Source organism: Trachymyrmex septentrionalis, unplaced genomic scaffold, assembly GCF_001594115.1.
Source record: "Trachymyrmex septentrionalis isolate Tsep2-gDNA-1 unplaced genomic scaffold, Tsep1.0 scaffold127, whole genome shotgun sequence".
In the NCBI taxonomy this organism is placed as follows: Eukaryota; Metazoa; Arthropoda; class Insecta; order Hymenoptera; family Formicidae; genus Trachymyrmex; species Trachymyrmex septentrionalis.
This window is the reverse complement of record NW_017304406.1, coordinates 566,255-579,094: the sequence shown is the minus strand read 5'-3', so window position 1 is coordinate 579,094 and position 12,840 is coordinate 566,255. Positions and strand designations below refer to the sequence as shown.

The following is a 12,840-nucleotide window of genomic DNA, read 5'->3' as shown; positions in this document are numbered from 1 at the left end:
CTCTCTCTCTCTCTCTCTCTCTCTCTCTCTCTCTCTCTCTCTCACCTGTCTTCTCCCTTTCTCACTATCTTCCCAGATCTATGTGTACACGGAAATTTCCTTCAATAAGAATCACATCGTAAAATCTCAAATATTCTGTACAGAATACATGTTCATGATTTATTTATTATTTAACTTATCATTGTAATAACAATGTAATTTATAGACGATCTAAAGAAATATGAGATTATATATCGAAAGAATTGGAAAATTTATAGATCAAAATAAGTTAAAACGTGAAGTTTGATGATAGATGCATTTGCTATATTCTAATAATTAGCATTATGTTACTATTAGGTACGTCAGCATTGCGTTATAATCCGAGGTATGGACAAACTGATGTTACATCCGCCGCGCAGAGGCAAGGACAATTCGGCACCTTGACGAGGCGGCATCGACCGTCATTGGATTATGCCTCCGACACCGAGGCTACGTGTTCCAGTTCGCCGAAATCGGCGTATTACTATTATAGGCACAATATGAACAATCCATCTCAAAGCAGCGCCGTGTCACATTTAGCTACCCTATCGAGGTCACAAATCGGTCAGAGTTCCTCAGGTGGGTTGAAACAATTTATCGAGATTGAATTATATTCGCGCTTTCAAAGTTATTTAGACTTAATCGCGATGAATAATACCTTCCTGCGAATCAATTTTCATGGAGTTTTAAATCAAATAGGTAGTAAGCAGTTTAGTTCTTCCACTTATAAGTCTATCAAATTATAATTGGAGAATCTTATATAAATTTTGAAAATAGAATTTGCTAATTATAATCATTGAATTGGAACATTTAGAGAACTATATAAACTTATTAATAAACGTTGTACAAATCCACACGGATAACAGAGAATTATAAAAGGCCTTAAGGTTGTACATACATTCAAAACCTCCGGTAGAATTAATTTCTTCTTAAGTCAGAAGGTTTCTCTCAGTAGGTTTAAGATCAAATTCGCTACCACGAAGCGGTCGGACGTTGCCCCAGCAGCCTGGTCTCAGGTCGGGCCTCAGCACGGTCGCGTCGGGCCTGATCGATCAAGAGGACAGCGATGGCGCATTATCAGCGCCCGAATTGCCTTCCATCAGACGTGACAGGGGTAAGCGTCAGATAATCGACACAATAACCGGCAATACATTCGGTGAAACTGTACTTTACGCAAACTGACCGTGCCGATAAACAGGCAGGATACCGTCCTCACCGAGTGTATTCACGTCGGACGAGTACCGCGCTTGGCTGAGCCGCACGCCAAGTACCAGTGCCCTGTACGAGCAGATCAGAGCGACTACAAGTAGACCACCCCGTTATACGTACAGCGCCGAGAACATTCATGCAGCCGTCAATCAGGTAAATGTGAAATAAGCTGAGAGCAGTAAGCTCAGAGCTCTGACAATCGATCGGATTTGCTAATTTTGTTATTGCCACGAATAACTACAGAATAGATTTTGCCTTCTCTTCTTCCTGATAATTTATTATTACGTATATTAGTTTACTCGAATAAATCCGAAATCAACTTCTTAAGATAAAAATGAATAAAAAATAATAATGTGTCAGAGAGAGAGAGAGAGAGAGAGAGAGAGAGAGATATGCGAAATGTATTAACATGTAAATTTTTCATTTTCTCTCAATATATTATCATGTCAATCATTAGCTTTATTTATAATTCTTTAAATCTTTGATTTGTTTAATTAAGCAGTATTAATTAAAATTCAATAAATAGTTTACAATTAGATATAAAAATCAAACAAAAGGGTAAAGATTAATTAATAATCTAATATTCCAATCGAAAAATTAATTTATCTACTGAATTAGCTTTTAGATTTTTCAAATTTAGATGTAGGTTAATTATTACTACTTTTGACAGATTCTCATTTAATTTGTAGTTTTATTTTGAACTTTATAATACTAACCAAGCAGACACTTGAAAAGTTATAAATGCGTGTTAATGAAGTACTCTGTATTTCTTGTTGGTTAATAAAGGGTGACTACGGCAGTTACGGTGCATACAGGCCGCTCTCGACTACGCTTGATCGCTTGTCGACGAGATCGGCCTCAGCTCAACAGGTCAATCTTGCGAATCTGAGAGCGTCAACGGCGATTAGCTCGACATGCCATCGCGGTACAACGAATCCGAGGCCAGCCTCGGTGGCTTCAAGCGCGCGCACATCGCTGGCAACCCAGAAAGCTTCACTGACAAGCTCCGCGGGCCAACGGGCGACATCGGTCAGAAGGATCAGGAACCTGTTGGATTTGGAGTCAACGAGGAGCATACCTACCCCAACGCCTACTAGAACTCAGGGTCAAATACTGCTAGATATTAATCCTGCGGGTGATTAGACAGTCTATCGCGTATCTGTCTACCGCCTCATTTCGTAAAATTGGAAGTATTGAAAGGTCGTTTCATTTCACAGAATTCCTCAAATATAAAATAGAGAAGCCACCGACTGTGGGCACTCCGAGCTCGACGAGCTCGATTTTGAGCTCGCTCGGAGAGGCGACCGGCGGTGATTTGGCAAGTGGAGTCAGCGGATTGTTATCGGTCCATCTTTTAGCGGGGCGCGGTCTCCGATCGACTACGACCTCATCGGCCGCCACTACACCTTCCACTCCCTCAGGCCAGCCGAATTTAGGTGCGTTAGCTGAAATAATCTGTATGCTTGCACGTTGTTTGAGATTGACAAATGTCAATGAAATAATTATCAGATGTTTCTACACTCTCTCCCACTCTAATTTCAACACATGTAATGTTACAATCTCGAATATAAAAATTTTATGTTACGCTCTATGGAATAATTTCAATAATTATATTGATTTGTGTGTGTGTGCAAAAAACTACAGCTAGTTGCGGCTTAAGAGACTTGTACTGCGTACTGGAGTGTGACAGGGTGCATAAAGCGCGCACGGTAGTGCGAACTGGCGATTTAATGTTTGACTGGGACGAAACCTTCGAGCTGGATCTCGTAGGCAATCGGCAGCTGGATCTGCTCGTTTATTCTTGGGACCCACAGTACAGGCACAAACTCTGTTACAAGGGATCGGTGCATTTGGCGAGTCTACTAAAGGAATCGCCAGAACATCAGCTGGCCGTAAAGGTCGAGCCACGTGGCACGATTTATTTAAAACTGCGATACACCGACGCCCAACAAACTTTCCGTCGAAGGGGTTTGCCGGTCATATCCTTAGCTACGAGGGTAGCGCCTCTCTTCGGAGTTGATTTGGATACAGTGGTAAGTTTTCTTTCTTATGATGATTTTTTTACGATGAAAAATTATATCAAAAATAAAATTAGACTCCTCAATATAATAACAAAAAAATTATATCAATCTTTAATTTTTAGTCAAAGTTGTGCAGATTTAATATCTTCTTATAATAATTAATTTGATAACTTATTTAAATCTTAAGATGTAATAACCATTTCTTCTGTACTAACTAAATAGGTAAGTCGAGAAACCAAGACTGGTGGAGTTCCCGGTGGAGTTTCCACAGCTTTAGCGATGGGAATCCCGAATGTTCCGATTATTGTATGGCGTTGCATTGAAGAGGTGGAGAGAAGAGGACTTGACATTATCGGTAAATATCGAACACATAATAATTTAAAAAAATCGAGTTGTAGATGTGTTCATGTGTATCCGTGACAAAAACCATTGTTTTATTTCGTGCAATAGGTTTGTACAGACTATGCGGTTCGGCGACTAAGAAGAGGATACTTAGGGAAGCTTTCGAGAGGAACGCACGCTCCGTGAATTTGTCACCCGACAACGTGCCGGACATCAACGTCATTACTGGTAATATACCATAAAATAAGACATAAGAAAAACCGTTCAGAGAAAAATGCAAAGTGACCGTGTATTGTAACCGTGATCGTTTCTTTCAGGTGTACTAAAGGATTATTTACGAGAACTTCCAGAACCTCTCTTCACGAAGTGCCTCTACCAGATGATGGTCGATGCACTGGCCGTATGTTTGCCGGACGACCCGCAGGGCAATGCTAAGCTTATGTTTAGTATATTAGATTGCTTGCCTAAGGTCAACAGGGTACGTATCTGTAAAATTTTATTTCAAACGCACACATTGATTCTAATTAGAAGTAGAGAAATTAAACACAACGAGGCTTCACAATCATATTCAGATTTTAATAACGTGTATTATTGATTGAACAGTGCACGTTGATTTATTTGCTGGATCATTTGGCGATGGTAGTGTCGCAGTGCAATAAAATGACACCGGCAAACCTCGCCGCTTGCTTCGGCCCGGTATTGATGTTACACTCGGAAGAAAACGGACCTCCACTAGATTTTCAACAACCAATCGCCGTGCTTAAGTATTTGTTGGAGATTTGGCCAGTTAAGTCAGGTAATGTACTCGTTCTTCATGAATCTACGTAAAATACTTTACTCTTTCGCGGAATTAAGTCAATGATATATCGATATATATACTGATATACACTTAATTTAATATTGTTCTATTATATTTGGGTTTAGTTACTGATGTGCATTAAAAAAAAAGCATTGGCTAAGAACCGAGTAATTAGTAGCTAATTTCACAGACAGTTCGGAAGACTTCTTCAGTCGGTTCAACACTTCCTCGAGTTATGCCAGTAGTCGAGCGCAGCAGCAGTCAGCAGCATCTGCAGCAAGCGCAGCAGCAAGTGCAGCAGCAGCTGCAGCAACATGTGCAACTGCAGGGAACATTGCGCACAGGGCTGCCTTGGCAGCAGCCACCCTCACTTCATCATCAACCCCAAACTACGGTAGCCGCAGTCCTCGGGCCTTCCATTCGTCCTCCACCACCGGTCAAGCCTCGACAGGTAGGTCGCCAATAATTGTACGTTTCTCGCACGATTCGTCGTTGTTGTCCAAGGAATGTTAACCCTAAACAGTGAACGAGCAAGCTCTGGCCTTTTTTTCGTTACGTATGCTTCTCATTGAATTACAAATATTTATAAGATCATTTACCTTAAACTGTCTGTGAAAATTTAAATACAGGAAATGTAGACTAGATCACAGTAATTTTAAGAATATACGTGACAATAATATCTTTATTAAATGGATTAGAAAGAGTGTGTCTCCTCAATAATTTTATGTAAGTAATACATTTTATACTGTTTAGGGTCAACTACATTGATTTTTTTGGTTCCCGCGAATTTGCATACTTGCGTAAATTTGCTCGAGCAATTCAAAACTTTGGAACCAGAAGAATCGATCGAGAAGACGCTTGCCAATATATGAATATTTTGAACGTAATTACTAACAAGGTTAGTGACTCAAGTGTTCCTCTCCGATTTTGTGATGAGTTTTGAATATGTTGTTTTCTAGAAAATAAGGGGCACATTCTTTTATACATATTTAGTCTGATAGCGCGAGTAGCTTCATGTTCTGAGCGGTCGACTTGTGATCTGTGGATTCGGATTCGATCTCTACATATGCGATTTTTTCTGCATTTGAAAGAAATCATCACATTTAAAAGAAACCATCTTGTAATTGAAAAGCACTAATCATCCTTCGGAAGGCAATGGCAAACCACCGAGAATATTTTTGCCATGAGAACTTCTTTTGAAAAGAAGCCATTCGGATCCGGTATTAAAAACTATAGATTACTTATTTAAAAAATTGGGAAAAGATAACTAGAGTTATATAAACAAATTTTTTTTTAACTTGTTAGTTATAATTACAAAGTACCTACTCTTGAACTACTTTTTCACACACTAACGTCATGTAAGTTATTTAGTATAATAATATAAAAATATATATTAGTATACTTATGCAATATAATAATAAAAAATTTTTGTTGAGTTTCTACAACTAATTTATTAAGAAAACTATAATGCCAGTATCATATTTCTTCTAACAAATCAGTTGTGAAAAATTGGCAAAAATTTTTTTATTATACATCTCTAAATTTTAATCGGTTTTAAACTCAGATATCATATTGCTTTTTTATGTAGCAAAATACAGAGAGAAAGATTATTGAAATTTAGATTATTGAAATTTTGACTGTTCCTTGAAAGACCAACGGTTCACACGCAAGATTAATTTCAAATATTTTTTTCTCATTCTTATTATTTCGATAATATCAGCTTCGAAAATATTGTCGAAATAATAAGAAGAGAAAAGAGAAAATAACTGACTTTTTCGAAGAGACGTCCCACCTTTTAAAAGTGTATTAGAGTATGTATAAAAAAATATGTCACTTACTTTTGTCTATAAAACATTCAAAGCTCATTAAAGTCGAAGGAAAGATATTTGGGTCCCTTGTAAGTTTTCCTCCATTCTCGCTTCTTCTCACATCTTATGCATATTGAAATATTGTTGAACAGCATGGTAGACAAAGTACCGATTCTATTTCTTTTTTATTCGCTTCGCAGACAACCTCAATTGCGACGCGCTGCCAAATAGAATCTACGCTATTTAGTGATTATTGATTCGCCCTGCTTACATGTTTTCAATCACGATGAGGTTTCGATTAAAAACCTTCCATTTATCACGAACTCACGAACGTTTTGGCATGTTTCGAGGAGTATGTAATTTATAAAATTCGACCATTTGTCAATAATTAGTCATTCTCAAAAATAATTTCAAAAATTGTAATCACATCAGAATAAAAAAAAATCACATCGGAATAAAAAAAATTACAATATAAACTACTATAATGATTCATATAATTAAGAAAACTTATCCAATTAAATAGAAATTTTTACAAAAAATATTTAAAGAACAAACTAATTAAATAAGAACAATTTATTTTTGAGAAACTTTTTCTTTGTCAAGAATAACTTTTATTACTCTGAGAAACATACTTAGTCGAAATGATTTGTGGTTATCATTTATTGTTATTATCATTAATCATTATATGTCGCGATATAAATTTGACAGATTTATGTACATATATTTCATATATATCATTTATGCAAAATGCCTTCGTGCATGGCTCAATGTCATTTCTGTACCTCTCACGGGCATATATTGGGGATATGATTTCCATTTTGTGTATATAGTTTCGACGTCATTCCTATTATAATAACAATTTACGTTGTCTTCTTTATCTTTTTTCGTTTGGGCACGTATTCTTCAGAGCAAGCGCAAATTGCCGGCTCTACCAAACCGCTGACAGCACAGAGACGCCGCTTCTTGCACAGGTATCATCGTTATTATCGTTTTCATTATCATCCGCCTTTAGTTCGTTGTCACATGCATGGCCCGATTCAGATATCAGAGAAACATTCATCATTCATGTAACTCTCTCATTCTACCTTCATGCCATCACGTTTTATACGATCTAAATGTCGCCAACATGCCGAGTATTTGTAAATACTTTTCTACTTTGATACAGCACATATTTTTGCGTATGCTCACAATTGCATTCTACTTCTACGACTGTCTGGTATTCGCGAAATTACGTAAAGCTGACTTGAAAACGATTTCGCAGAACTATGTATTAAAAATTTTCTTTGAAGAAACATATTAGATTTCATTCGTAATATGATTCAAGCATTTTTTTTTTTTAAAAGGTATAAGAAATGAAATGTAAATTGTAAGTTTATAAGAATTTTTGACGGTGTAGATCCCTATATATAAGTTTTATATATTATTGAACTTACGGTTGGAAACTATCCTTCCGTAATACGTACCAGAGAATATATTGTATATACAGTGTCATCCAGGAAGTTGTGATCAAGTGTTTCGAACATTTCAAGAAATATTGTTTAAAAATATATTATTTTTATTAGAAATGAAAAAGTTGTATTAATTATTTAACTTTCGGTAGTAAACAGACTGTAAACATTCATTTTGATACATACAAATTTTATGCTCTCTCTTTTCTCTCCATTTTTATTATATCGTAAAGTTCGAAACGTCTGATCAATCTTTATGAATTCCAACCGTATCCAGCGTCGAGCACGACTAACCGACGCACCTTGACGGTGGGTACATTTTGTTCGCGCAGGTGATAGTCTCGTCTCCCGGTTCACCTAGTAGCGAGGAGTCAGAGGCCTCGCCAGAGCCGATTAACAAGACCCTCCTGGGCAGTTTGGGATATGAAAAGAGCGACGAGACGGCGACGACGACGACGACGACGACATCGAGTACGTCGGGCGGCATCGGCGTCGGCGCCGGTGCGGGCATCGACCAGGTGACACCTACAAGCAGCGTTGACACCGAGGAGGGTAATCCCCAGCATCCTGAGGAAGGCGAGAAAGGCGTCGAGGGTGACGTTGAAGCGAGCGATGACGATCGACATCAGCATATACCCAAGACGCACTAATTGTGACCCGCTGTCGTCGCGCGAGTGTGCGTAGCGAGTAACGAAGAAGAGGCCACGGAGACGACGATTCCTCAAGAATGCAGACAAATTTGAGAGCTGCTTCATCAATTCGTACGTGTAGTATTGACAGAAGAATAAGCCGAAAGTTGAACCGGCTCAGAAAATAAACCGAATTTGCAGAAAGCGACTTAGTTAATTTCATTAAAATTGTTAATTTTGTAGGGCCATTTCATAAATAATTCTCGAGTTTTCAGGGCTGAGATCGTTTAGCTCTAAATACGAGATAGGATGAGCATGTTAAAGTGATCTGGACGAAAGTCTCGCACGGTGCTATTCGAATCATTAAGGATCTTCGTTACGCACCCCAAAGAGTTACGGTAGTCGATTGATTCCAGTTTGTTATGTTGGGTATGCTTGCTCGCGAGGAAAAGTTGTTAAAGTTAAATGAAAAGAGAGCAAAAAAAAAAAGAGGAAAAAGCGGATAGAGAAATGATCTAGCTCGGTCAGAGAAAGAGTATTATTACATTATGATGGAGCTCTGCTACGTATAAGTGAAATAACTATAGTGATAGTAATTTCTCCCTCGAATGTTACGGATTTATCGCCTCTTCTAATCGAAATTAAATTTCGTAAGAAATTAAAATGCGATACGTAAGTACTATTACTGTATGTAATTAAATATAGCCGTAAAATGAAAACGCTACTAAGGCGGTCGAGCAACCAAACGAAGAGGCGTGGATATTACGATCGTTACTCGTCGCAGGAAGATGAATCAGGAATCGATACCGTTCTGCCAGAAGGGACTTGGACCGAAGACAAGTACTATAAGGAGTTAAAGACAATTTACGTTACATCACTGCTGGGAAAGCGACTCAAATAATTCAAACACTGCACATTCAATTCTCCATCATGCCACAGGAGTTTCTCCGAGAACACGTAATGGCCTTTCAAATAATGGTCTCTCGAAGGAGATGTTAGATCGCAGATGGATTCATCACGCATACCTTGCCTTCGATGCCCTTTTCCGGGCCACCTAAGGGGGAGGAAAAAGAAGAGAGGCAGAAAAGAACGTTGTCCCTCCGCGTCGTCATCGTCGACATTACTAACATCAACACGATCCACATGAATACACAACACACAGAACTTAAGCAAGCCGATCAACAAAGAGAGGCGCACGTGACATACATAATAATCAGTTTATATGCGATATACTATATATACATATTATATATACATATGTAGACTAGTCACGATATTACGTGTGTGCTTTTGATAAAAAACTATTACTTGTAGCATTAGCTAGCTCTCGTATACAGAAACAAAAAAGATACATAAACAAACAAACTGATAAACAAACAAACAGCTAAACTAGATATACATAATATACATAAAAATGTTATACATACGTTGGAGGAGAGGGGAGGGCGAGGACATGGCGGCGTTTCTATATGTCGACAATAGGCGGATTTTCGTTTGGACGTGTTGCGTATAGATATAGTATCGGGCAATCAACTGGCTATTGTATCAATACCGGGCGATCAATTGTTCGAGATTGGGTCACGGATGGTTAGAGAGGAGGTGATGCAGGGGAGAAGCCGCGGGAAGAACTGACCGAAAATGATAATAATTACGAGTAAACAGAGAGAAATGCTACGAATAATTACCTATACTTTTAAAAAGGGAACGTAAAAATGAGTAAAAAATAGCCAGTATTATTATACGTTTAAAGCTGTAAAACGACGATCGAACGAGAGGAAGAGTGCGAGAGTGAGCAAATGAGAGCGCGAGAGAAGGGAGAGACGCGCGAATGGATTAATTAATTAAGATAACGAACGATTAGGTGAAAAAAAAAAAGGAGAATTAAATGTAGACGGAGCCGTCGTCGCCGTGATTGTTGGGAACGATCGAGCGACGATGAAATCACGCACTACAATCCGAAGCGGAGCCACGAGCGCCGATCGTAACTAATTCTCATAGTTATCGCTGTAATACATCGTTATCGCATGATCTCGCTCGTGGCTTGGTTCGTGGTGAAGAAAAAGAAGCATTGTAATCAGTATAAACACGCACGTATAAATAGATATTATACACATCCGCGTAATCACATCTTTCCGCACAGTTAGCGTTATCGCGCGAGAATATTTAAGGGTTTAGAGCGAAGGGCAAGTCGACGGGGCGAGAGGAGACGGAGAGAGGGGTAAAGTTTTAATTGAAGTAGCCGCGAAATCGAGACTAATTGTATAGCTGAATGTAACGTGTACATATATACGTATACATATACGAGTCGCAATCCTAGCTGTATTTCCAGCCCCAGATTGTGTGAATGTCGTTCGATGTGCTTGCGTGCGTGCGTGCGTGCGTAATATGCGTGCCTGCCTGCGTGCGAGTGAATGCCGGGTACCGAGGTGTCCTCTTTCGTTTCCCCGCAGATTTAGGAATGAATTTTTCAAAGAAGCGAAAAAAATTCCTCTTCGCAAAAATAGAGTCCGCGAGGAAAAGTCGATTGCGATTCCTTCGTTCTTCCTGTTTTTCGAAATTCTTCTCTCTGAACTAAAATTATTGGCAGAATGCTGTTATACTTTTCGCTATGAATCATTGTTCCCGAGAATCAAATAAAATATATATTAAGTACGATCTATTTTCACAATGTTGCGAATTCTCAAGTACTTTGTTTATAGATATCATAAGTTTGCAATTTATGTCCTTGTTACGTCAATTATTTTCAATTGTAAATCTTGTGCGATATTTTCATTAATCTACATTCATTTTCGCAGATGTCCCAAGTGTGTTTTTAAATTAGAATGACTCACATCAGATTAAGGTGTCAATTAGTTCCTATCGTCTCTACTCGCTCGTAGAGGAATTGAATAGTGACTTTAAAATAAAATAAATGCAAATCATATTGTCATTTATCGTATGACACATTAACGTTACCTTACCTTAGCGTTCATAGCATAGTAGAAAGGAAATTGTGTGTATCATATGTATTATTTTGTAAATGTGGTTGAATTACGATGTTCGCGTCCTTGATGAGAAATCTTTAATATGACTTACAATATTGCTTGTGCTTCAGAATTCATACATTCTATCATTATATACATTTGTAGGCTTATACACACATGAGGATCCATATGAGGTCTTTTGGTTTTTCAATATGATCGACTTAATACATCGTGAAGGGACAGATGCAGACACAAAGATGGTATCCAGTGTTCCTCGCCGTCCTGATTTTAGTAATAAATTGATTATATAAGAGACAGACAAACAGAGAGAGAAAGAGAGAGAGAGAGAGAGCGAGAGAGAGAGAGAATGGGAGAAAGAGAATGAGAGTATGTTTAACATAAACTATTATACGCGAAAACACACTGCCGCAATTTTATATAATTGACTGTTGTTATACCTATACCTACGTACATATATATTATATACATTATATACATACACATTATATATATATACATATTACTCAAGACTTAACGAGCCGCGATACGTGTCGCTCGGAAGGAGTCCAGGATATGGCCAGTGAATTAATTTAAGATAGTTTCTATCCGCTGACGTGGATTCTTAATCTAAAATTAATTAAAATCTTTCAATGGCGGCGAGAGTCACGTTTAGTCTTTACTAAAATTTACAGAAATTCTGAGACGATGCGTTTCTATAAAGTATAGATATCTAAGATACTAGATATCTAAATATCCAAAACGATCTCCAGATTTCTGTATTTACCGAGAAAAAAACATTGTCTATAAGAATATCCAAGAATATCTAATGATATTTAAGATAATTATTATATGTGTGCCTGTATAAATTTGCAATTATCGATGAAGCATTACAAAGTATAAGGTGTGCAATTTTTCGTGAGTTTCTCCCCTTCGACGAAGAGAAAACGTGACAAACGCGGCCGGAGGATCGGCAGGATAACGGAAGCTTAGGGGATATTACTCATAGGGATCTTCGTACGTCCCATATATACGCAATAAACGGTAATGTAATAATTTTTCCGAAATATATCCCTCTGTTCGTGCGCGCCATAGACTGGATGTAACACGAGGTCCTTCGAGAGTCCTCGTATCGCTCGTGCAGAATAACCCCTTGGTCAAATTGAGCTAAGCAAAGAAACAGGAACGGCAAACAGACGCAGTAAATCGTGCTCTCGACTTTCCCACACAATCGCGATCCCTACACTTTATTTATCATTTTTCTCCCCTTCGTATCTCTTCCTTCAATAAGAAACGATAGATAGGAAACAGAGAATGTTCCGATCTCGCGCTATTGATTGGTCACGTTGGACGTTGTCGAGTCTAGTCTCTAATTATGAATTCGCAGGCGATTTACAAAATCGGATTTAAAAAGAATCAAGAGTTGAATGAATACGAAAGAAACAGGTTACGATAAATGGCAAAGAACGAAAAGATACGCGTAACAACAAAATTCGCGGGGAGAGAAAAAAAAAGTCAGTCAAGAACGCTCGAGAGTCACGTTAGAAATTCGCAGGACTTGCTTACGATTATGTAAGATGATGTAGGTGTCGAATGGTAGAAAAAT

The 12,840-nt window shown here is 38.2% G+C and overlaps 1 protein-coding gene across 1 annotated transcript in view; it reads left to right on the top strand.

Annotated features, from left to right (window-relative positions):
- Positions 1–10,779, top strand: part of LOC108756442 (rho GTPase-activating protein 100F) — a 19,930-nt gene extending 9,151 nt beyond the window's left edge. The window contains exons 8-19 of the mRNA XM_018500257.1: positions 337–597; positions 974–1,132; positions 1,217–1,380; positions 2,014–2,362; positions 2,445–2,663; positions 2,872–3,260; positions 3,471–3,603; positions 3,699–3,818; positions 3,908–4,068; positions 4,194–4,386; positions 4,584–4,840; positions 7,978–10,779. Of these exons, the coding sequence (XP_018355759.1) occupies positions 337–597; positions 974–1,132; positions 1,217–1,380; positions 2,014–2,362; positions 2,445–2,663; positions 2,872–3,260; positions 3,471–3,603; positions 3,699–3,818; positions 3,908–4,068; positions 4,194–4,386; positions 4,584–4,840; positions 7,978–8,295 (2,723 nt within the window). The 3' untranslated portion in view covers positions 8,296–10,779. The remainder of the gene's footprint in view (positions 1–336; positions 598–973; positions 1,133–1,216; positions 1,381–2,013; positions 2,363–2,444; positions 2,664–2,871; positions 3,261–3,470; positions 3,604–3,698; positions 3,819–3,907; positions 4,069–4,193; positions 4,387–4,583; positions 4,841–7,977) is intronic.
- Positions 10,780–12,840: the final 2,061 nt, after the last annotated feature.